This window comes from Anser anser (genome assembly GCF_964211835.1).
Source record: "Anser anser genome assembly, chromosome: 5".
In the NCBI taxonomy this organism is placed as follows: Eukaryota; Metazoa; Chordata; class Aves; order Anseriformes; family Anatidae; genus Anser; species Anser anser.
The window spans coordinates 55,401,075-55,427,308 of record NC_139725.1 but is presented as its reverse complement, the minus strand read 5'-3'; the positions used below and the strand labels follow the sequence as shown (position 1 = coordinate 55,427,308).

The window sequence follows — 26,234 nt, the reverse complement described above, 5'->3', positions numbered from 1 at the left end:
CTGCTTATGAGATTTCAAGCTTTGATCATTTTGGTCAAGTTTTCTTTCCAATATGGGAACGAAAACAGAACACCTTTGAAACAGCACTGACATTGTTATGCTTTGACTTCAAATACAAAAGCAGCATGAAAATTTGGTTCTAGAGGTTTTGTTAAAAAAACAAAAAAACAGTTGGCAAATCCAAAAATGCAAATTAAAGAACTTCTGTAAAACTGATCCAAAGAGAAAAGTTTTCAAGTAGCAGACTGCTACAAATAACTGGAGAAGTCCAAAATGAATGTTTTTTTTTTTTTAAACTTACTTTTTACATCTTTTGGTTTCGTATTTCGTCTTTTCTTTAAAGAACTTATAAGGAAAATGTTTACTTCATAAAATTCAGACAAGTATCAGTCACAAGAGCAATTAAGAAAATTGAAGCCTGACATAAAACTGTCACTTCCACCGTTACTGGTAACAGTTCTGAAGCAGCCCCCCATCCCTAATTTAATTGCCTTTGAAAAAGGAAACTTAACTGGCAAATTATAGCAGAAATGGTGTTGCACAACCTGTATGCACATTAAGTGGAATTCAATAAAACACGTGCAGATTTGGCTTTAAAAATATCATGCATTCATTTGCATTCAGAACATCATTTAACTCAGCTGTGTCATTTTTAAACACAAGCAGGTGGACAGAAGCCAAGCACAGGCTCTGTTTCCTGAGAAGATTGCACTTTCACTCATATAGGTGGTTTAGGTCAGGCAGAAAGGTTAGAACATAAAAGCCATTACCAGCAGAGGAACATCTTGTTTGCATAGATGTAAATACTCCTGTACCTATAAATGAAAAATATTACTGGTACCCACTACTACATGCTTTACAATGGTTTCAGTAACTAGCAGTATTTGATGGAGAATCAGCTGACTCTATAGAAGTTACAAGTTAATGATGTTGGATTTTAATCTTAAAACGTATGTCATAGCCAAAAATCACCAAACAGAAGAATTTAGATGTATAAGTAAGAATTGAGGACGATATGCATTTATGTTGATACAATTTTGCTTCCTTTGAAGGGAATACCATTACAGTATGACTCAATAAATACAACTTAAAAATTCCAGATGACTACCTTCCTCTAATTTAAAGGAACTTTTAGCTCAACAAAAAGTCCCCTCCCAAGACTTTTTACAGTCAAACCCTTTGAGATTTTAAAGGCAGTGTGAACACTTAACATCCTCATTGTTTCCAGGAGCTGAATTTATACATGCACACTTCATTTGGCTGAAAGATTTAGACAAAGATTAAAAAATACAGAAGGAACGACAGAAGTACAGAATACAGACAGTAAAAGCAGTAACACATTAAACTCAGCAGGTGTGATAAATATGCAGCCTCCTTTAAATGTGCTCTTGGTCAAGTATTAAGAATGTTCCCCATGAGTTGCTTCAGGAAACACCAGTTTAAAGAAAAAACCCACAAACATCAGTCTGTGTCTGGCTACGTATTATGGCTACATCTAGATGTCCTTCTAAAAATCCAGCAAAACCATCACAAGAGGCAATAATACTGCAACAGTCATTTGTATGAAATAACAGTGCTGTGATAGTTTAGATAATTATCTAATACTAATTGATGACATTCTTACATACACATCTCACAATCCTACAGATATGAGACCTGGGTTCGTTAAGAACAGAAGTGCTGCTTGTTCCTGGGGAAGATGGTCTTGTTTCTCCCTTTCAAAGCACCAGTTTCAGGAAGAACAGTAGAGGGTTTCAAAGCTAACAATTCCGTGTACAAGTGGTTAAGCAAGGCTATAGAGCAGCACTGGTCAAGTATTTGCTACGAGGATACAGGAAAGTTTCAGCAATTTTGGCAAGAGGAGTCAGGCTGAACATCAACAGAGTCTGGGTGGCTCAGTAAGAAGGCACAGGTAAAAACCTTCAAACAAGCAGCCAGTGCTCCCACCTCCAGATTATCGAATTTCAATTTGCTCTGATGGGGAAGAACAAGCATTTTTCATCTCCTTTAAACCTCAGCTAAGATTCATCCATGCAAAACCAAGAACTGCAACCCACAAACAGAACAGAAAATGCATGCTGATCATGGGAAGTCCCATTAACTGGATTAAAAGTGGGGAAGGAAGTTTTGAAGGCACAGGAATATTTCCACGAACTAAAAGCATGCCTGCAATTTCAGAAGAAGCTGTCAATTTATATTTTAAATAAACTGAAAATGAATTAGCATGGCTCATTAATGTGATGGAAACATCTCTGAAGAAAGCGATTATGGGGTTTACTCTCTGCAACTTCCTTCTCAGGAAGATCCTACTCACCACTGACAAAGAGTCACTGTACCTTAAATGTTTACTACATTTAAATGTGTCGAAAGAATAAAGAAAATTAATGGTCAAGCAAACATGCATGCTCAAACCAGTTAAGTTCATTTATCATCCTTAAAAATACCTACTTGTATGAAAAATGCAAGATGTGTATGGAGGTAAAAATTACAATTGCGCAGGAAGTACAGTGGGAATGAAACACTTTCATTTCCCACAGCAGGATACACTAACACCAGAAAAAATAGCATGAAAGGTGACATTGAGATTTCTACGTATGCTTTCAAAATCAATACAGCTCAGTTTCAGACTAATAAAGCATTAATAAAAAAAGTGATCACATGTAAAGGAAATTACGCTTGAAATTTACCAAGTTCTTGGAAAGGATTATAAAGTAGGTAGGTGACAGTTATCTCAGGAATTAAAAAAAAAAAAACACAAAAACTTTTAAGTGTTTTTATAATGCAGGAAGATTACCAAAAACATGTTGTGAGGCTCTGTGGTAGAAGTTACCCTGTTCAACATTTTCATAAACAATACAGAAGATTAATAGTGAGGTCACACAGTTTGTTAATGGAATATTCATTGTCACTTTAAAGCCTGTTAAAAAGAGCTACAGAAAGATTTCACATACTGAGCAAATGAATTCCATTTATTACATATTTTCAAATGCGGATAAATGTGAAGAAATGTGGGTGAACCAGCTGACTGCATATATTTACGAGTTCTAGCTTACTCAAAAGATATTTTATTTATGGATGCTCCCTAAAAACACATACCTGCCAAACAATTTTTGACTACTGCTGAGCTGCTAAAAGAGCATTAAGAAAGTAACAAAACATTGTTTTTGTGTGCCAATATTTTTAATACTGCAAACAGCTCCACTTACCCTATCTTTAACAGTTCACAAAACCAGTGAGAATCATTTAAAAACACCGTAACAGTTTTCATGAAAGTAGTACACAAACTTCAGAGTTACCACAAACGTAAAAGTACTAATAAGCAACCAAAAATACAGAATATTGCTCTTCAAATTTTAAGAAGTACATTAAAATTATTATTTTTTTAAGTGTCAGAAAGGGCAGTCTTTTTTGCCCCATATGCAATAAAGAACTGCAGGATCATAGCATAATTTATCAGAAGTGACTGTCTCACTTCTGCTGGTCTAACCCCCGCTCAAAGCAAGGTGAACTACGTAAGCAGAGCTGCTCATGTTGCCCACTCGAGTTTTCAGCGTCTCCAAGCAGAGATTTCACAGCCCCTTTTGGAATCTTGTTCCCATGTTTAAACACTTTCACAGTGAATTTTTTTTTTTCTCCTTGCATTCAGTTGCAATTTCTTGCATTGCAGCTTGTATCAGTCATCTCTCTTCAGGCACCGTGCATCTCTGAGAAGCGTCTGGCTCTGTTCTCCATACCCTCCCGTCAGCCGAAGAAAACATCTCTTCTCAGCCTTTCCTTCCTTGGGCCAGCAAACCCAGTTCTCAGCCTCCTTTTGTGCATCGTCAGATTAATGGCTGCTGCTCTGCATGCTGAATTTGGTCTGCATTACTGCTGAAGTGTGAGCTTTGGCCTTCATTTCCATTTAATTAATTACAAAATTGATTTTTTTTAGCTCAGAAAAAAGTCCTGTGAAGTAAAAGCCTTCGTGATTTTCAGCAAGTACTATTAAACAGAAATATCTACAAGTCAATTATTTTTCAAGAAAAAGAAACATGCTGGGTTCTTTGGGTTCTTTATAAAATGAAAGCACTGAGTGAACTTTTCTCCTTTAAGGAAAATCACGTACTTCAGGTTTAAATGCATCATGTAGCTCACTTAAAAGCTGCTCCCTCTGTTTACTCATTGTCAAAGGGACTTGACCTTTCATAATCAACTATGAAAATACAAAGTGGAAATGCAGCTTACAATAGCTGGAGAGCACTTGGTTTCTTTAAGAACCTGGCATTAGTTTATGATGATTTGATCTGGAGCTGAAAGGTTATCTAAGGCGGCCCAAGCTCAGAGAAACCAGCATCACGAGGTGCTTGATGCTGTGTTGGTACCCAACCCAACAGAACCATCAGCTTTTACCAAGCTTTTCTAAGAATGTAAATTTCTATCCATATCCTCAGATAAATACGTCACAAGAATGTTACCGCTGCCATTTTTAGTCATACCCTGTAGAAGAGCACTATGTGGAGATGGAATATGAACTACCTTCCATGGTCCCTTGCTCAGGATTACAGGGAGCACATGAAAAGAACAGGCTGAGTTAACATTACCTACATCTTCAAACAACCAACCCCACAAACTTTCACAAAATCCAAATTAAGTTAAATAATTACAAAGTTGAGTATCAAAAAATTTTACTGCTCTGGAAGGCAGAGGACAACAGACAATGAGGTATTTGAAACAGGTCACAGCCTACAGGAAGCACTGGTGGGAGCTGACACAGGATCAGGGCGTTCTCATCCTCCCTCCCACACAACTTTCACCACGTCTTGCAAAGTATCTTGAAAATCGTTTTGGAAAAGCGTGAACAGACAATATTACCAATTCCACTAAGCAACTAGGCCGCTAAACTAACTTCTATACTCTGTTAATTCTGGCAATGCAGACCAGAGCAGAGTTCTACCAATATTTTGTTCAAATTTCTGAATATCTGTGTCTTGACTACATGAAAACACTGTTTTTCAGGCTAACAGCAGTCAACTGCATTTCTAATGAAAAGCGTACCCCCCCAAAGGAATAGACATTTATAATCTGCCTACACAAAGAATCAAGATCATTTTCTAACTGCACTCTGTCCTACAGCTACAGCTTCCTGCAAGACAACTCACCACAGTAAACACAAACTGGTAACTGAAGCCTAGTGACAAATGTTAACAGTTTGTTGTAATCTATGCTGCTTTTACAGCATCTTTCTTTGCTTGAAGCACTGAGATGGAAATCAGAAGGTCCTGATTCCTTCCCCCAGGCCTCATCTCAGTTACTTGGATCAGGGCCCTGAGTGCACTCCAGTCACCCTAGGGGTTTCGCTGCCAGAAGGGCTCCATAAGGAGAGAGAAGCATCTTGAAAAACCATCCTGCTCTGCTTCCCTCTTTGCTGTAAAAATCTTACGTTTGCAATACTTAATAATCCTCTTCTCTGCTGTCCTTACGTCACCTTCATAGCTAGTGACCTCCACACAAGGATCCTACAGGAACTCTCCATGCAGATACCCCACAACCAGTTGCTTTACCTTCTCCATCTTCGCTTGTTTCACAGCCAACTGCACACACACAAAGCCTCTACTGAGGACCACAAACCACAACAGCTATTTCGTAGCCGTAACAGCTGCTCAAATTGAAACCGATTCTCTTTAAGCTTGCAAGGTAAGCTTTCAGTTCACTGCAGTCACTAAAGCCAAGCGGCTGAGCCGACCATTATGTGCTCTGTACTCTAGGACGATCGATGCAGCAGCATGACTTGGGCCTCCTGGAAAGCCTGGTGTGGGTGGAACGACCAAGGGCTCACTACCCCAGTAGCCAAACATTCTTCCTGAGCCAGCGCTGTCAGCACAAGCAGATAACACACAGTAATAGCTGCATGCCGCTTGCCTTCGCCGTGGACTGGGCTCTTCTGATGCTTGGTGTTTTCCAGCAATGGGTCCAAAGTCATCTTCCGCGGACCCGATTTCTACACATTGGTCTTGGACAACTGCCACCAGTCTATAATTGTGACAAAGGGCAGAGTCTCACTGTACTCAAGCCAGAAAATGAGAGCCGATCTAGTGACAGTGATCAGGGCCAGCCAACAGTCCAGTGGTTGTGGAACATGTCCGCAGTGAAGAGGCAGGTCAAGCCAGGTGGTCAACACATCAGGACCCCGAAAGGCAAGGCACACCGCCCAAGATATGGCTGCAGCCTGGATGAGGCAGTGACCAAAGCCAAGGGCCTGAGCCTGAAAACAGCTCCTGAGTGAGGGGGGGAACCCCAACAAGACTTCTCACGGCTCTCTCCATGACAGCCTGACTCAAGAGCTGATTTTGAGCACCAGCTGGGGTATTCAGGGCCCTGACACCTCCTATCCTACAAATCCCCATTGTTCCTCCAGAGACAGCAACAGTAGACAATAAGATGTTGACACCCTTATTTCCTATTCACAAGGCTCTAAACATCACTTTTTAAAAACACCTGCATCTATTTTCCCAACTGTGGTGCTTTGGCAAAGCTACAAGTAACCCAGACAATAAAGCTGTCTGCAGTTCAGAAGGGGGAGGAAGAAGAAGAGCAAGCTTCCACCTCTTGCCAGACCAGACTTCTTTTTAATTCTGCAAACTTTACATATTCCATGTGATCCAGGTATAGAAAGTGTATTAGAATTAATTTTAAAAGCAAGATTGCAATTTTTATTTTCAAGTAATTCCTGATAGTCTGCTCTACAAAAATACCCCCTCCTTTTTCCCCACTCACCCCAAATAACATTAAGGCCAAACAGAGTATTTTACCCTCTAATATATAATGGTAAAACAAGATACACAATCTCAAACTTTTACTTTAAACACCATATGAAATTTGTTCTAAAGCAGATTTACCTTTTAGTGGAGAAGATACTACCAGCCTTTTTTTTTTTTTAAGTTAAAATTCTAGCATTTGCAGCTACGAAGAGAAGCACTTCTACTAGAAAATTCAACCCATGCTTCAACAGATGATGTAAAAGGACAACTGTAAAAGCTGCATGGATTAGAACAAGCAGTAAACCTTTGTCATTAGGCTTCAGAGTTATCAGCTCACTTTAGCTCCTATTTATTTTAAATACATAGTTCTGTAAGGATTCATTTTGGGGGCAAATCAGTACTGGTCAAATTAGAGCAGCTAGTGAGATGAGGTGCATACAAAAGAATGAACTAGTATGGATGGATGGAAGAGATGCATTCTCCTCCCTGCTCCCCCTCACCTCTGAAGAGACTCCTCTGGGCTATAATACCAGACACCCATCTAATTTCCTACCATGTGAAAAATGCAAAGTAATCCCCCAGATCTTCCTTAATTGCTTACAAGAAAGTTGACTTTTTTCATTAATAAAAAAAAAAACAAGAAACACAAACGTAACAACACAACCCTTAACCTCAACCTTATTAGCATATTATCCTGTGTACCAAAAATTTAGTGTTTACAACAGTAAATTTCAGAAGTTTCTTAAAATGCACTTCCACAATTGCTTCCACAATTACGTATTTGATTTGAGCAACAACAGGGATAATAGAATCACTGACGTGAACCCTTTTATCATATTAAGACAAAGGATTATTGCGGTTCATCGTTATAACACTTCATAGTTCTGCCTCCAACCTTTGTTTTTTTCTAAAATTCACTTGCGCCTTTAAAAGATGGGACTTCTACCCTTCCAAAATGAAGCACATATCAGGAAATTATGGTGATTTGCACAGACGGAAGAGTGAAGGCCTGTCTACAGTTCAGGCAGTCGCATTTATATTCCCTTGACAACAAGCAAAGCCCTTATTCTAACTCAAGGGAATTTTACCACATTCCCCCCCCCACACAGTCACAGACCAAAATTAGAGTCTTCTAGAATACATCTAGTCTCACTTCAGACAAAGAAGGGTAAGGCTCTCGTAGAGATAAAGAGAAATCATGATCTCTTAATATATGAAGACAACTGCTACTGCTTAGAGGAGCAGGCTTCTGTGCGTTTTGTTTATTAAAAAAAACCACGACACTTTCAAAGCAAAATATTTTTAGTGAATGGAATATTCATTAAAAAAACCTTTTCAGTACTAACAACTAGCCTATGCCATGGAAAGCCGAGAAGGAAAAGGTAATCAAGAACAGTATCAGCTGTGTTTCTTGCATATAAGTGCCATTGTTCAAGCTGTGCTGATCCCATCTAATAAATGCTCTGCTTTCCTAAAAAGTTCTAAAACAAAGCCAGCTTGAGGAAGACGTTAAAAAAAATAAATGCTTTGATTGGTTACGAAGCTTGTTTATGGGCATGTAAAAACACAAAGAAACACACGGCAATGCAAAATTCCACTAACCGCAAGAATACAGAACAAGACACACACCTCGATATTATCTAAAAAAAAATGTCAGGAGAAAATGCATTTTCCTAAGGGACTACGTAATGTGTAGGCTTGCAGTGCAGCAATTCTGTAGATCCAAGAGAACACGTTTCTGTGCAGAAAGCTAACAGCGAAGGCTGCGCAAGCCACCAGGCACATAAGAGCTCGCTTGTTAGCGCCGAACCGCATCTCCTCGGCAATGCTTCCCGGCTGCACCAAGGCTGTTCTCCCCCCGAGTGTCACCCCTGCCCCTCCCCAGCCACCAGGCCCGGGGGTCCTTTCCCCGGCAGAGCTGGGGGCGCACACCCAGCTCGGCTCCCCCTGCCCCTCGCGGCACCTTCCTGACTTCGCATCCCTCGGCATCTACCGAAGGGGGCTGAAAAGGGGCGAAGACCCGGCGGTAGCAAAACCCTCGCTGCTCACCTCTGATGTGCAGCAGGGCCAGGGGCTGGAAGGGCCCGTTGGGACCGGCCGCGTCCACCACCACCATCCTGCCGCCGGCCCGGTTACATGTCAACATCGGGGCTGCGCCGGGGGAGGCAGCCCGCTGCTTACGGCGAGAAACCGGCCTCCATTTTAGGTCGTTTTTATTTTTTTTATTATTTTTTTTTTTTATTAAAAAAAAAAAGGCAGAAACTGAGGCGCTGTGCAGCTGGAGGGAACTGGCTGCCGGGTGATGTCAGCGGGCGGCAGCGGCCCCATTGGCTGAGGGCCGCAACTTAAAATGACACCGGGCGAGACGCGAATGGGAGGCGGCCGCGGCGGCAGCGCCGGGCCCGCGCCTCAGGCACCGGCCCTGGGGGGCCCCTCGGAGCCCGGCTGGGCCACCGCGCTCCGCTGTTCCTTCCCCCCTGCTAACAGGGGCTAAACGCCTGTTAAGACAGCGTATTGGGTATTTTGCCCCTCCTCCTCCCCCCCTTTTAGGGGAAAAAGTTGAGAGTTTCTGCCAAGAATTGCCACACTGGAGGTCAGCTCCACAGTGGAAAAATACTGCGTCGAGAGCAGCGTCTCCAACGGCTTTGGGTTCCAAAGCCGTCTTAGAAGGTGGTTCCCACTAAGATAAATGCCTTTCACTCGTTATTACTTGTGCTTTTTTAATATCAGGCTCTACAAGCTTTCCCATCAAGTGCTTCCCAAACGGTTGCTAGCGTGGGCCTGTTACAGACCAATGTCACCAAATTGTTCAGCTCCTGAATGCAGTCGCTCATTGCATGCTCATTTCAGCGTCTCTTTCATTCCAGAGTCTGACCTATCTAAAGTCAAACCTAACACTGTCAAACTTCAATATTGCGAAACCCACGCAAGTTCAATAATAAGTAACTCAAAAAATATTTAAAACTATCACATCACTAAGAACCAGAACACAGTCACACAAAAACAATTTCGCTGCATAATCCTGGAAACACAAGAAAGTAGTACAAAATTTTTAAACCTTTTCCTTAAATTGAGGTATTAGCAACAAAACACTGTAAGCGACATTTTCTTTATCGCTGGGGATTTGAACACGTATTTTCACAAAGTGTTATTTGAAGGACCGTTTTGTCTCCTAGATACTGCACCTCTGGGAGTGACGCTTAGAGACGTAAGCAATATTGTATTTGTACCATCTCCAGACTGGTGCTTCTCCACAAATACTATTTGCACCAGTACACCACCTTTCAGTATTTAAATTACCTGATCTACAACATTTTCCTATCTGATATCTGCTCAAAAGAGAAGTACATCCAAAAGAAGAGACTTTTCAGTTACACAATTTGCTTACGAAAATTTGGAACAAAAATGTTCAGGCATTACCTGGCTGCAAAAATTGTATTGCCCTACAATAATACACTGTCAAAGGTAAGTTAGAGCTGTACTGAGCATTATTAAATTAGATGAAGGGAAAATACTAATTGGGATATATAAGAGGAATATTACCCATTTGATACATGAAGAAATCAAATGGATTTACTGACTGATGACTTGGCCTGATTTAAAGTGGTAACTTGTGGATCAGTTTAAGAACAATGAAAACCTGGTCTCCTTTAGGCTCTCTCATCAATCTAGAAACTGACTCAATTAAAATATGATGCAAGTGCTCTTTTTTTTTGGGGGGGGGGGGGGGGGGGGGTTGAGGAGTGGAGTTTGTGATGAAGAGGTCTAGACAGAGTATCCAAGTGTTTTAAAAAGTAATTAGGGAGATGGAGAGAATTAGTTTTTCTACAGTCACTGTAGTAAGTAATCTTCCTTGATGTAGGAGGAATTTAAGTTAGACATTAAATGAAAGCCTCTCACAATAAGCGTAGTGAAACAAAATAAGACTGCAAACTTTCTCTCCAATTTAAAAATGGACAAACATAATGAGTGATACAAATGCACTTGATCCTGCTTTTGAGTGCAGCAAAGTGGAATACATGAACTTCTGGTACATTCTTAAACCTTTCTCTAATGCTGCAGAGATTCAGAACACTTATCCTTCTAGTCTAGGCAAAACCAAGGGAGGTGTATTCTCAAAAGAGTCAGTTTTTGTATTTCTATATCCCTTTGGTATACCCTAGATATGAAGCTTTCATCTTATAAAACAAAGGCTAACAGAGAGATATGTCGTTAACAAAACTGGATTTAAAATAAAACCAAGACTGATCTCAAAGTGTTCTGCAAGATCTTGATGGATGAAAGAAAGAAAAAAAAAGCTCAATATTTTCACACACAGAATTTTATGATCAAATTCTGTTTCTCTTTCACATCTAAAGTACAATTAGGCTGTTCTACAATGATAAGCCTCAGTATGATGAAGCAAAAAATTGTGTTTAAAATTCCAGTTTATCTGGTAACCACATCTTTAAAAGAGAGCTGCTGTATCTCCTCCTCTCTACTCACATCTTTGCTTTAATGGTAGCTGCTGCTTCTGTTTGAAACTCCCTGCAAATACAAAAGTGGATACGAAGACTGCTGGTACAATGGTACACAATTTATCTACTGTACTGGAACACAACAGAGCAAAAAGGGAACGTTACCTTAGTTACCATGCCATTTCCTACTTTATCCATAAGCATAGCTTGAATAGTTGGAGATTCATTTGCAAAAATTTCTGTAACGGTTTAGTAAGACAGCCCCCCTACATTGTTCTAAAGAGAGTAAGTGATAAATGTGCAGTGCTAGCAGTAGTACTGGCAGAGCACTAGATCACGTTCAAGTAAGTTTTCTCTTGTGAAATACCCATATCCTGTTCACATTTCTTCCTGTTTGCAGGACTCTTCCATCTAAGGCCAGTACTTAATTATCATGAAATTTGCTCAAGCAGCCACAATGCAGTATATGCCTGGTGTGCTTCTTGCAGGGCACTAGGGGAGCTGGAGAACTTCAACCTTTACAAGACCTTTTGCTCGTTATCAAAATCTGGTATCTTCTCACCAGTGACACAGACTAAGAGGTACATTCTGCTCAGGAGGTTTGTATAGCTGCTCTTTGCTTCAGCCTTACAACATTTGATTTACCACCAAAAGAAAGTATCTATTTAATTTGAATTAATTTGAGCAACTTCATTGGTAAAAAAAAGAATTGCAAAGAAAACTGAATTAGCAATTGATTTTCTAATGGGAAGGGAAAGAAGGTTAGGACAACTGGAACAGCGTTAATGATTATCAATGGGAGGAAGGGATGATTTGAACAAATTTATGAATACACTTTCATTGCAAACGAACCAAAAAACATTAATACTAGAAATGGCAGCTGAAGTTAACAAATTAATGAAAAATATATTGACAGCATAGCAAAACTGTAGCTATTACACATTTCCTCTGAACCTGCTTCTCACTCCAAACCTCCTGACAATAGGAATGAAGAAAAATCCTATCAAGTCCTCAGGATTTAATTGTTACATTTAGGATCCAGCAGGACAGCTGGTGAATTCTCTTTATACCGAGAGGCTATTCGACATTTCCTTCAAAACAAGCAGTCCATTTAGATTGTGATGTAAAAATAAACAGACAAAACAAAACACCAGAAAGAAACAAATTCACCTGTGCAAAGCTCGCCTTTATTTCTGTTCTGAACTAGTTACTGTTCTAACTACTAGTGACAGAACTAACAACACAGAAGACAGAAATTCATCTAATTTTAGTTATTTCAGTTAAAACACCTTTAACAAAGCTGTTTACCACTCAGAATAAGTGAGGAGTTTGAGCTTCTGAATTGAGGAGGGGGAAATGTTATTTAGCCTGGACTCCAATGGAACTAAAGGCATAATTCCATGAATATTGAAGTTGCAATTCCTCAGCAACCTAAGCCAGTCTAGTTGCAGACTGCTTCAGTCCTCTTTCTGCATTCCCATCTGCTTCAGACCAACAGCTGCAAAGGCTGAGTCCATTAACCCAACAGAAAGCCACTTACTATACAGTCAGGTTGCTTTTCTGTTAGGTTAGACTTCCACAGGAGTCTAAGCTGAACTAAGTCTTCCTGAGCTGCCGCTGCAATCCCGCCTCTCCTGAGCCACGTGCGCCTAACCGTCTGCAGCCCTGTACCTTTGAGCTCGTGCAGCTGCATGGCTGAACCAGATTAGGAAGCAGAGCAGAGTTGAAATGAGAAGGAAACAGGTTGGGATGAGCCAGGTCAGTAGCATTATCTGGCTCACCAGACAGCCATGCAGAATAGAGATGGGAATAAACACATCCAGGTTTTACTGGTAGGACCAACTTAATTCCCCACCCACCCTTCCCAGCAATTTTCTTCCCTTTAAGCCAAAAAAAAATTAAAAAATTACCAGTCTCACAAATGACAAAGATACAGAAGAGTCTCATCACTACCATGAACAGTGAGTTCAGAATGTTACTCGAGGACAATAACACTGTTATAGGGAAGGTAAACACATTAGGTACTCCACAGTCTGGAAGAGAAGCCACAGCAATAGGAAGGATGCTGGACTCATACAAGGCTCTGACTCGATTCCAAAGGACAGGCCAGAGGAAATGTTCTTCTCATAGGAACAGGGGCAGTAAAAACCATCTTAATACCCAGCTATCCAAAAAAAAAAAAAAGCAAATAATTAAAAAAAACACTTGGATAAATAAAACAAGTGTGAATTATCATTTGGCTTCATTAATGAGCTCCTAAGACCGAAGCATGGAGAAATACAGTACTCTACCTTCAATGCTGAAAACCTAAAAATGTTTGCTTACTAGAGTACAGGAAGAAATTGATTAAAAGTGAAATTGGCAAACATCTGCCCATAGCTGAATTTGTCTCTGTCTGGATCTCCTTGTATTTGCATGGTCACTGTAGCGCACACAGACTCAGTGCCAAGTTTTACTTCAGCCAATACCGTACACTCAAAAGATTTTTTTTTAAGAGGGGAAAAAAATACTAGATATCTGAGTTCAGAAAGCTGTACAACACAAAAGTTCATTAGTTACCTTAAAAGAACCGTGTTTTAAAAATAGAATCTGGTGCAAAAACATACATCCCAGGGTAGATAACAGAGACTTTTTTCAAGTACTGATACTATTTTAACCGAGCCTTGTGTAAAACCTAACATACCAAACTCACTCCTGTATGTGGTCTTATTACATAGATCACCAGTCATTCTCAAGAAGTGAATGATGCTTCAAAAATTACATTTAAGAGTAAAACCTTGAAAGCATGCTAGTTATTCAGCAGATGCATTTAAATGTATAAATATTGAACACAATGTTTGATTAGTAGAGGTCTTAAGAAATTAGCAGTTTCGTGCAATGAAAAAAACGTTAGGTATCATCACACTGAAAACCTGTGCAACAACACGAAATGCTCTTTTTTTGTAAATACAGGTATAATAAAAGACATTTTAAGAGATCTGAACTGTGAACATACAGGTTAAAATCTAGGATTTAAAATATGGTATTGTCTTATTTTCCATTTTTATGGATGCTATCCAGGCTTCAGTGGAAACAAGTTTGGTAGGAAAAGCTGCCAGTGACAGATGTAGAGCATTCTTCTAACACTTTCAGCTGCTGACTAATGAGTAGGTGTTTGATAGGGCAGTTGAAATGAAAAATGGCTCATTAATCCAAGCCTATGATTTCATGTAAAGCTAGCTAACGAAAAAAACACAACACTCAAGCAAGTATTTCTCTCTGCTTATAACCCCTTTTTTTGGGTATGTTTAGTCACTCACAAGGTATCATATTTATTTATCTTTAAAATGTTACGAAATAATTAATACTGGATAATTGTTAAATACTTTAAGATTAATGCTTTCATAATCATTAAATATTAAAATATTTACCGATTTGATAGCGTACTTTCCTGTATGAACACTAAACAACTGCCAGCATTTGCTGCACAAAGTTTCTGTGTTTACCACTCACATTTGTTTCATAATTCTTCCAGACATACAAAGTTACTAAATGAAGGTGGCAAAGAAAGCCTCCACAGTTCTTTCACATGATACAATACACACATTCATTGACAACTAAACACACTGATGTAGGACCTTCTGCAGAACTTTCCTTTACAGGCTTTTTGTTTCAGTAAATTCAATAGAAAATTAGGCTGCCAAAAATACTATAATAGCATGAACATAGCCAGGACCAGAAGAATAGCACTTAGCATACTGAGTTAGCCCAACGTAGTTCATGTACAACAGAGAAAAGCATCATCTGTTTCACAGAACTGTATTCATCGATGTTTTGCATGAGAATGAATTTGTTTGGCCTCACTGTTTTGCCTTTTACATGCATGTCTCAGGGCAAATTATCTTTTATAGTAGCATTATCTTGTTAAATCTACCACCTCACTTTGCATAACATACTTTTAGTTAAACAGCGATGCTACCACCTTGCAGCTGGACAAAATTCTTTATTAACTATGAATACACACAAGAAGTGCAATTAAACCGGAATGGCTGAAATACTGCACCTCCATTCTAGTTTACAACTGGGAGGAGGTTTCTGTGACAGCAGCAGCATTAAACATTGAGACTTTCAGTCTCAACAGCTTCTAAGAAAAATGCTCCTCAAAACCTTAAAAAGGTCCTTTATCTCTATGGTTCCCATAAACTCAGGTAAATTATGGATACCCAGCCTCTTTTGCGTCAGGGAAACAGATGGCAGTTTTAAACAAGAAATTAACAAACTGAGTTTGAACTTATCCTGATGAGAGTTTGGGGAAGTTACCAACGTATGTGGTTGAATTTCCCTGTAGCACAGAGGTCAATATTTCATTTGCTTTTTAATTTACCTTGATCTCAGTTTTGCTTAGCTATCTGTTCTCCGTGTTGACAGAAACATGCAGTGGTCTTCCATTTCTGACCTATTCAGAAACCCTCACTTCTTCCTTCCTCATGCGTACAACGGTTTGATCAATGAATATTAGGCCAAATTTTTATTTTATTTTTTTAAATATTTAAAGTCTTAGAATCTTAAAATGGAATCACTTCTTCTGCAATCTTGATTCATCAGATTTTAATATTGTATAGAGAATGAAAACAGAGCTATCTCCTAGACATCCACTTATGACTTAAAAGCATTAGGAAAGCTTTAATAACACTTGTCTCTCTATCAGAGTCCTGTATCACAGGCAGACAAGTTGAGACACCATCCTCAAGTTCTCTCCTTGCACAAAACAGGCTCAGAATTTGGCATACCTCTAAAAGTCTCTGGTTGGAGAAAGAAAAAAAAAAAAAGAGAAACCACATACTCTACGTGAAATGTGCTCAGAAAAAACAGCACCCTTATGACCTGTCATGGTCATTGCTTTCCCCCCTTTATTAAAAAAAAAAAAGTTTTGACTTATAGCCTGATTTCACCAAACCATTGAATCAGAAAGACATCTTCACCAAAATGTCAAAAACAGCATTAATCAACACACACAGCACGACATTCAACAACAGAATACTAAAAATCTGTTAATCATATCATGTAGTTATGCTACACCAAAGCAGCACAATGTTGCATATTCTACACTGCTCAGCACTCAAGAGTTAGTCTAAACATCCACATCTGTCAACACAGCTCATTTCTTCCTACCTCGATATATATAAATACACACACACACCTTTATAAGAAAATTGTATCCCCGTTTTCCAAGATCAGAAATCCAACCCCAAGAGGAAAGTAGTAATTCTGTAAATAAATTAGGATCTGCATTTGAAAATAAAAGCTGAATTGCAACTGCCATCTATTAGATTACATAAAACAATGTTCACCTTCACGTAAAAAAAGAAAACAACCCCAAACCCACAAATGAATCTATGACACTGGTGTCATGGGAGTCCTCTATGAGGCTATAAAGCAGGTTTCCATCCAGCTTTTTAAAAAAACACAGACATGCTATAAAAATAGCATATTTTTGAATTATTTCCAAATTTACATATGCACGACTAACACATGCTCATTAGGAAATTTTTCAACACTTTGGAATATCCAGGAGCATATATTTTTTTTTAATTTTAGAATTGACAGAGAACATAATATTTTAATGAATACTCCTTGCAGGTTAAAGCTAGATTTGTAACACAACTGTATTTGACAGTGTATAAAGTGTTTTATCCCAATCAGAGCACCTTGAATATTGTATTCAAGAATTCTCTTGCAATATTCTTTTGACTATTGTAAGATTCAAACCAAACAATTAGAAAAAACCTCACCATTTTATACAAGTTTTCTAAACACTGCATGTTTACACAGTTTACTAAAATCAGCACATCCGTACAAAAGTAACATGTACGAATACAAGTATGCTCACCTGTCTGCGCTGTCAAAATCCCTTGTAGCGTATAAACTAAATGTACATAATGTACAAGGGAACATCTTAGAAATAATTAAGTAACAGAACTAGAATGATGAAAAACCTGTCCACCTGTAATGCAAGTATTTCTAAAACTATGAATTCTTATGAGTACTTAATATCGTACATTTTTGAATCATTAACCTTAAATTTTACTTTTCTATATTAATAACCTTGCACAGCAGTGAAAACATAGTAACATGTACGTTACCAGTTAACTGTTTATGAAATGCCACATAGCTGGCTGGCCTGTTTTTCATTCGTTTTTGTTCTTTGCCAATTACTCAGCAAGTCCATCAGAGCAGCACCTCAATGATGCAGTCCTGCAGATGCTAACAGTGGCACACTACTCATTTAGTGAGGGCCAAATACGATCTCAGTAAAATCAGAGAAGAAAAACACTTTAATTGTAAAAATATGCTTGCAAAAAGCTTTGCGTAGAAAATTCAGACAAGATTAAGTCTGACCATCTTCTAATAATTTAGGTAGTAAGCTAAGCCTTACAAACGTTTATCTGAGAATGTTTTCCTAAAGAAAACACTTAAGAGGAAAAAAGCTAGATTTGGAAGTAAATGCAACTACTTCAAGTCAAAGGTTAAAAAAAAGTAAAAAGTTATCTTTCCCTTCCCTCAGCATTAAACCAGATCACTGTTTAAGATTTTACAAAGACATCTGAATAATGGTCTTTGGATACTAACAATTCCCCATAAGAACTGAAGTGAAAATGTGTTATTACAGCCATTAAGCACGTAAGCAACAAGTATGCGATATAGCATATCAAGATTCTATTCAAAAGTTTCTCTTTAATGTCAGTTTTCTTTCAAAACTAAATGAACATAGCTAGATGATTAGCACACATATCACACATGCAAGCTGTAGAGCTTTATTCAGTATAATGTAATTGGGTGTCAGAAGTTCATAGAGGTAACCTACATTACAGAGCTGAAGTGAAGATGACCCACTGACCCATCAACTTCACCAGAAATAAGCATTGTAAATGCCAGCACATGGCAAACTAAATCACAGACACTATAGAATTATTTGGCAATTAGCCATGAAGAAATTGTCCATAGCATAACAACGAATTCCAGGTTCTTCCTTAAAGTTTAAATGGGCAGTTGCAAAGAACGCAAACTACTTCAGTGTGTCTGTGGTCAGATACGTGTAAGTACTTGTTCTGTACATTTATTAAACATTCATACTGAACACTTAGGCTGTTTGTCTCTCTCAGAACACATTCTATATTTGTTAACTTCAATACATCCTGAATTACAGAAAGCTGTTTTCTTAAGAGAGCTAAAATAATGGAACCAGTAAGTTTCTAAAAGCTGAAACACCCTTAATTATTTATACTTGATATAACCAAAGCATTAATCAGGAAGTTTTCAAATTATAACACCACAAAAAACCATCTTTAGACCAATAAACAGTTTTTTCCCCAATGAATAGCTGAAAGCAAAATCAACTTTATGTAACAAGTACCTATACTGCAAATCTTAGCTAACAAGGAAAAGCAGATGAGCTCAAAGTAACATAACACAAGGTCACTGGCACAGAGTTTTTCCATTTTCGTGAAAATAGGCAAGACCTTTCCCTAGCATTTGACCCCTTAGATCATAGTCCTGGGGGCAGCTCACCAGGGGTACTTCTGGGGTATCAGCAGGCATAGAAGCTGCCTGTTCTACCTGAACCATGTCAGGCTGCATTGCACTGTGCTGCAGGGAGCTGCGCTGGCTTTCAACTTTGCTAATACATAGATCCCTGTGCTCTGCAATGCAATAGCATCATACACTTCTCAGAATTTGTATGTTTATCTCTATTCTTAGAGCCTCTTAACTCACAATTTATTTCCTATTCTTTTTGCGTTATCGAAGCTATCCAGCTCCTCCATTTCCTGAATAAGCTGAGGTTCACAATGTTAATCGTGATCTGCTCCAGTGAATACAAATCACGCTGCACTAATAGCAGCTAACAGGGCAAGCAGGCTGGTATTTCCAGAAGCACTTTCATGCAACACCCAACACAAAGCAGCACAACTGAAGCCTGAGAATCGAGACTATTTCAGATTAACAGGCAAAGTGTTTCCGACATAAGAAATGTTGACAAAAAGCCATTTTGGCACAGAAGAAAGTGGCTACTTCTGGGATACCACAGGCCATTTAGAGCCTACCACTTACCAGCTTTCACAAGTCTAACATAGAATTTTGAGTCCATGAAGATGGCTCCATATGCAGTGTTTAAAATACATCTTGCATGTAGTGCCTCACACCACACAGTACTCAACTCACCATTTATGAAGATGTACATCTCTTGGCCTACTACACATGGAAGAAAGGTTTCCCAGTTTCTGTAGCCACAGGAATAGAGCTACTCCTTAGGAGTAACTAGAGTTTGAAAGCTGGTTAAACACAGCTAAGCCAAAACAATGCTACATTCTTCCCAGCTCATCACTCAAGTCAAACCCACCTTAATCCTCTCAGTCGCTTTAAATTACAGCCTGCCAGCCTGCTTTAACTCCCATCCAGACACAAGCATTAAACAGAGCTGTCCAAAAAGAAACTTTAGGAATCCTAGTCATGAGTGAGCACATATAGTGGGAACAGCAATTATACAGGCACCTGCTGTGATCCAAGAGACCGGACATAGCTTTATTAGTAAAGGTAGTAATTATTATCTATCACTAGATCAGCCATTACACTAGTGTTTCATAACAAAGTGTGACTCTCGACAGCCTGAGGACACACATGCAGCATCATGAGACATTCACCAGAGATAAGCTCAAGATCTTTTCTTTCCTTTCACCTGAGAGTACAGGGAAGTCATCGCAGTCTGAAAGACAAATAATATTTCTATCATTTCTTGACATCTAGGTATGTTGCTTCAAAAACATTAGAACACACCTTAGACAGTTCCTAAGATTATTACTATTATTGAATTCCAAGCAGGCACTCTTCTGCCATACATTTATTAGTTTAAACTGCGACAGAGCCAAGGTAGAAACAAATCTAAAACTCCAGTACCAACTCTCCCTGGTACTTGGTGATAATACCAGTGATGAGACATTCCACTAAGTTCTCTCCATTCACCCCACCCTCAGTAAGATGGACTACATTGCCCCTCACCCATCTGCACTCATTTTTCTCATTCCAACTCACAATCCACTCCACTTTTAACTGAATGCTCACTTCTAGTCTCCCTGAACTGGCAGTCCCAGGCACTACCAGAAATACAATGTTTAAAAATGAACAGAATAGAGGTTCTAGAAAAAGTAATGAGTATTTTATTTTGCAGCTGAGTCTTTGTTCCAAGGGTTATGCTACTCACTAAGGCTGTACGCATAACTTTTATGAAAGTATCATTTGCTCATGTCACACCCTGGATGTGACATCCACGTATGTGCATCAACCTGCTACGTTAGTTTAAGAGATGACATACTATTCATTATCTGTCACACATATTATAAATATTCTTATTTAAAAATAATTAGTGAATATAAATGCTATTCCTTAAAGTGGATTGAGGTCTTGAAAAATTTAAAGAAGCCTCACACATCTGTTTGTCATGGTAGCGTGGTAGTCTATGGTATTTCATATTCTTTTTGTAAAAACAGCATCTGTATGATGAGAAGAATGTTGCAGCCTAATTTTGTCTGTGTGAAGAGCAGTACAGTTCACAGGGGCTGGGAAACCGGGTTCCTTATTTTCCATGAACACTAATGCATGACAAGCAAGAGAGTAATGACTGGAGGAAAAAAGTCTTATCCCTTGACATTTTCACATTGCCTACAACTGTACTACTCAACATTTCAGAAGTTTATTAGGGTTTCACTGCCAACTTTGAACACTGGAAAGCAATATGCATCACACTTCGAAACAGCATTAAATAAATTTTCAGGGCAAATCAATTGTTCATCCTTGATAGATCAGTACATCTACCAGACCTGGAAAATTCTGCCCTGACACTGCAAGGTACCATAAACACAATACCCTAACATGTACTAACATAACACAACATGGACAACAGCTAAAACAAAAAGATGATAAATGCCACACTAGTGAAAGAAGAGATCAGTTGTTGTCTTTTCTTCACAAACAGCCATAAATATCATTCTACATGATCACTAAGCCTTAAAACTGGCAAAGGAAAAAAATTTGATTTCATCAAAAAGACATGACTCCACTTAACTCTGGAGTTAAGTCTAACTATGCTCTGGAGAACCAAACCAATAAACAGCAATAGACCAGATCTTCTCTCAGTGCCAAGAGCTATCTTAGTACAAGCAAACAAAGTAGGGTTTGAGAATGCCACATTGAGGACAGATGACTAATGTTTTGCAAAAAGCCCAAAATATTCTGCTTTTATGCAAGATGATTGAGTTTACTTTCACATAAACCTTTCTGGGTTGAAAAGACTTGGATATTTCCTATACTGACTGCCAAGAAGACAACAGACTGGATGTCCACATATAAGGAACGAAATGAAAAAAGACCATGTGTTTGCATATGCAAGTGTGTGCAAGTTTGCATATGTTAATATTTAATATATAACATATGTTTTTCAGATAAAAGAAGTATGGTAGTTGAGATGCTTCTCCGTCTCATGCTCAAGATCCCCCACAAGAGTCATTCACATTTAGAAAGACATACCTTTTAAAGCTGGCAGTTTTTGAAGCTCCCTGTTATTGCTAACATTAAACCTTGAAGAACTCTGCCGCTTTTCCTTTTTCAGTACTGTCTGTGGTGCTGGTACTTTGATTTTAGATAGCTGTGCTGGGGGAGGAGTGCTGTTCGATTTTTTGTTTGACACCTGTTTCAAAAGAAATGAAAAAAGTTAACTGTAGTTGAACTTACACAGAATCTTCTAAGATTTTTTTGTTGTTATAGGAATTAAATTAAGCAAAATAACCTTTTAATCAAGATGTTATATTCATCATCCTTTGAGTATATAGTTATTTATTCTTTTGTTCACTCTTTTCGATGAGTATTTCCATCTGTATGAGTGTTATGGTACAGAAACAGACCATCCTGTTACAAGCACTAACTAGCCCATGTATTCATAGTTACCCGCCAACCAAAAAGAAGTTTTCCAACAATGCAGATCCTCAGCTATTCCCACCATTTGCATGTGAAACCCAGATCTTCAACGTATTTGTCTATCTAACCTGAGCTTTGAAGTGATCAGGAACTTGTTTGTTTACAGCAGGTGAACCTCACACTGCCTGTTTGTACTATGCCTCACTGTCAGAGTCCTAACCTTGGCTGGGGCATTCAGGCTTTGATATAATATAGAAGTTAAAGAAATGAGCTGTCTTATTGTAGCAGATTGAGCATTTAGGAAGCTTCAGCAGCTTCTGAAATGTACATGTAGCAGTTTACTGCCTATTCACAGCAGGTTGCTTTTATTGTAATATTCCTTACCAGATTGTCATGGTACTTCTGGATGAATTAAATAACAGAATCAGAAAAATGGTCCCCCGTTCACTCTATTCCCCAGACTACACTCAACAGTGCTCTCACTCAAGCTGAATAAAATGCATCATTAACAAAAGCCTGTCAGAACTTGTGATGCTGTTATTCTCATTCTTTTTTTTTTTTTGAAGTAGGAAAAGCAGGTTTAAAGTAGGCAATAGTTAACTGTTTTTAAATATGAATAATTTCACAAGGTTCTTTACAAGACTCATAAAACATCTAGGAGTGACCTACACCGAGAATATAAAAACAGTTGAGCGGGAAATGTTCCTGCAAGCATTGCAATTCTTTTTACAGGATCTGAAATTGCTGTAGAAGCTTTTCAAATTTGCAAGCTATTTTACACTGAAGCATACATCTGAAAATATACCTTGATGCTTTTCTCTTACATGAGGAGACCACAGCCTCCTTTTCAATAAGTGCCCATACGATAAGAAATAGGAAAAAAATTGGATGGAAATCGGATTCAGGATGGAAATCAGGATGTAATGCTACTATTTCTGCAGTTTGAATGGATTTAATTAGAGTTTTTTTTACATATAATAGATATGAAAGCAACAGTTCATTCCTGCATGAGCTAACACCAAAAACATTTTCACAGGGATACAGCTAAAAGAACAGAAATGACTTTTCTTCAAGTTCTAAAGGGGATTTCCAGAATAGCTTATTCAATTAGCAATTTCCATATGGCCTGTGAGTGTACACATTCAGTGCACATGAAAATGTTACCCTACATAACCATTTAGAGCCTCTAAAGGTAGATAAATTTAAGACAGTCATTTTATGCAAAGCTTGTTCTAGCAGCAAATGCTCTAACTGGCAGAGAAGTGTACATACTTCAAGAATAGATTAACAATTCTATTTAATTATACACACAGCACTTAATGTACTGAAAATATGACTGAAAGCAACAGTTAGATTTCATTAAACACATTTAAGATTCCCATTCTGCAAATTTACTATTAAAAAAGCAAAAATGGTTATAGCCTTACAGAACAAATAAGGGAAGAGACAATACATTGATCCCCACACATTTTAAATTACCAAAAATACACTAGGTTTTCAGTAAAAGTAGCATACATTGGAGTTAAAAGCATTTACATCCAAGTGATATTTGTTACTTTGCATTTTTGACTATTTCTTTTTGATCTCAAACAACGCTTAAACTTTCTGCCGAAATACAAGTGATCTGTGAGGTAGGTTCTACCCATTAACTCAGTTAAAAAACAAATCGAAATTATGAAGCAACTAAGCAGAAAGAAAAATAGCACTACAAAATTAGGAAGCAATGATTTACCATGCATTAAGTGAGAAAAACTAATTTGATGTATTATAAACACTACTACTAGGTAAGTTCCTATACTTTCAATATGGTGCTGGAGCTTGGTGTTGTTTTTCTGACCTGGCTGTCTTCCACTACCACCTGTTTTTTGTTCATTACTTGAAACAGGAAAAGTCACCTTCCTGTTTCCTCTATTCCCAAGCAAATTCTCAATTTTGAATTAGCAAGTGCTCGTGTGCCTGCACACATGCACGTGCTCTGGTATGCCAAGGTAACACGCACCTCAGGGAAACAAGTACTCTGAATTGCAGATACAATCTAAAATCAGCTAAAAGTGGTTATTTAAGAGGACTGGTAACCCTTCTAAATAGAAACGTTGAAAGAAAGCATTTTTTGTTCCTATGGCAACTTCCCACCTAGCAGTGGCGACTCAGCATAACTCTAGCCCTGAATCCCTGGCCAGTTCATCTAGGAGCTGCCCTTTTTTCCGCCACCAGCCCCGACCATCCCTGATTTCAGTCATGGCCCAGCCACCCAGTCCCAGAGAGCTGCCAAAACAGCTTACAGCTCTTGGTTATTTGAATACCACACTGCACAGCTGTAACTGACAACTTCTGTGAGTGGCACGACGAAGCTGTCAGGACAGAACTGGCCCCCAGAAATGGCACGTAGGCAGAGAGAAGGGCACCTGAAGAAGTTAAGTCAGCTTAAAAAACAGCTCAGCGATCTTAGCCACGCCATCTTTGATTGTCTTGTACTCAAAAGCTGCAGTCTAATGAGAAAAACTGAGATTAACAGCTGTGTATTCATTTGCTAAAGACTTCAAGGTAACATACTTCAATTTTTACAAAGATACAGTCCTTGTAAGCTCAGAATGAAGAGCCAAGCTCTTCTGATAAACTACTTCAGAAAACCACAACTCCTGAGAAAAACCGACTGACATCATGCTATATCAGAGAACTCCGCTTATTTGACAGCAGAATGGTCAAACTACTGACATGCTTTTATCAGTTCTCTTCCAGTGACTAGCATAGGAAATACCTATTCTTACCCTTGTTCTGACAAGCAGCTCCCTCCTACCCAAACGTTTAGATAGTCAGAGACACATTCAGTTCTAGAAGTGGCTGAAAAAGTTAAAAGTGTGTACAAAATACTCCAAAAATATCAGACTGAGGATGCTGCTTTAATCAAAAAACAACCTCCAGACTTTCTGATGAATTTAGTTTTAGTTTTTACCTATTCTGATGAACATCAAGACTACCAGAATCAGAGTGATTCTGACTTTTATGTCCTGCTTTTAACAATTGAAAATACAGAGCTTATGCTCCTTGGTTCCCGTGAACAGGCTTAATGAATCCAAGAGATGCAAACGGAGGGAGACAAGAAAGAAATTTCTTGCCAGTAATGGTAGTTCACAATAGATTGCCCTTGTATCCCTTCTTCCCTTCATTCACAGTCTCAGAATGGCTGAGGTTGGCAGGGCCCTCTGGGGGCCACCTGGCCCAACCCCTGCTCAGGCACAGCCATCCAGAGCAGGCTGCCCAGGACCACGTCCAGGTGGCTTTTGGAGGTCTCCAAGGAGGGAGACTGCACAGCCTCTTTGTGCCACTGCTCAGTCAACCACACTGCACAGAAGTGCTTCCCTGTGTTTAGAGAGATCCTCTTGTGCTCTTGTTTGTGCTCGACGGCTCTAGTCCTGGCACTGGGCACCACCTGGCTCCATCCTCTTTACACCCTCCCAGTGTATTTATAGACATGGATGAAGTCCCCCTCGAGCCTCCCCCTCACAGGAGGGGTTCTCCAGCCCCTTTAGCATCTTGGTGGCCTCCTCTTGGGCTCTCTGCAGTGTGCCCAGGTCTCTTGTACTGGAGGCCCAGAACTGGGCACAGCACCCCAAGTGCGGCCTGACCAGTGCTGAGCAGAGGGAAGGGTCACCTCTCTTGACCTGCTGGTGATACTTTGCCTAATGGAGCCAAGAATGCCACACACAGGCACATATAGAACAGAGCACAACACTAAGCTGAGCAAAGACACAAACGAGTAGACAAAGCACTTCCCCAGTTACAGCCAATTTTTCTCTTTAAATTAATTGATCATCGTTGAACAACTCATACAGCAACTTTTACTTGGACAGTCACTTAAGATGAGAAGAGGGAGAGTAGCAGGATTTGCAACATGTATGAGCCCTGTGTCCCATGTCAACAAGTCTCTTCAGAAGACTCAAGAAGCGTTCCCTTTCTGATAGTCCCTTAAACCAAAAAACCTGTCTGACCTTACTTTTCAAAGCACGCTCACTAATAACCAAATTAGACCAGAGCATACAAAGCCTTCTGGCTCCACAGAATCAAAAAGGGTTTCCAAGCCAAGCTTGGAATAAAG

The 26,234-nt window shown here is 39.1% G+C and overlaps 1 protein-coding gene across 4 annotated transcripts in view; it reads right to left on the bottom strand.

Moving 5' to 3' along the window:
- The window catches only part of PPP2R5C (protein phosphatase 2 regulatory subunit B'gamma), an 81,414-nt gene that overhangs the window by 41,744 nt on the left and 13,436 nt on the right, over positions 1 to 26,234 (bottom strand). For 3 of the 4 annotated variants that reach the window (XM_083840152.1, XM_083840153.1, XM_083840155.1), the window contains exon 3: positions 21,752 to 21,911. In XM_083840152.1, the coding sequence (XP_083696278.1) occupies positions 21,752 to 21,911 (160 nt within the window). Of the gene's footprint in view, positions 1 to 8,786; positions 9,033 to 21,751; positions 21,912 to 26,234 lie in introns of those variants that run through there. The other variant, XM_083840154.1, reaches the window with a different exon arrangement.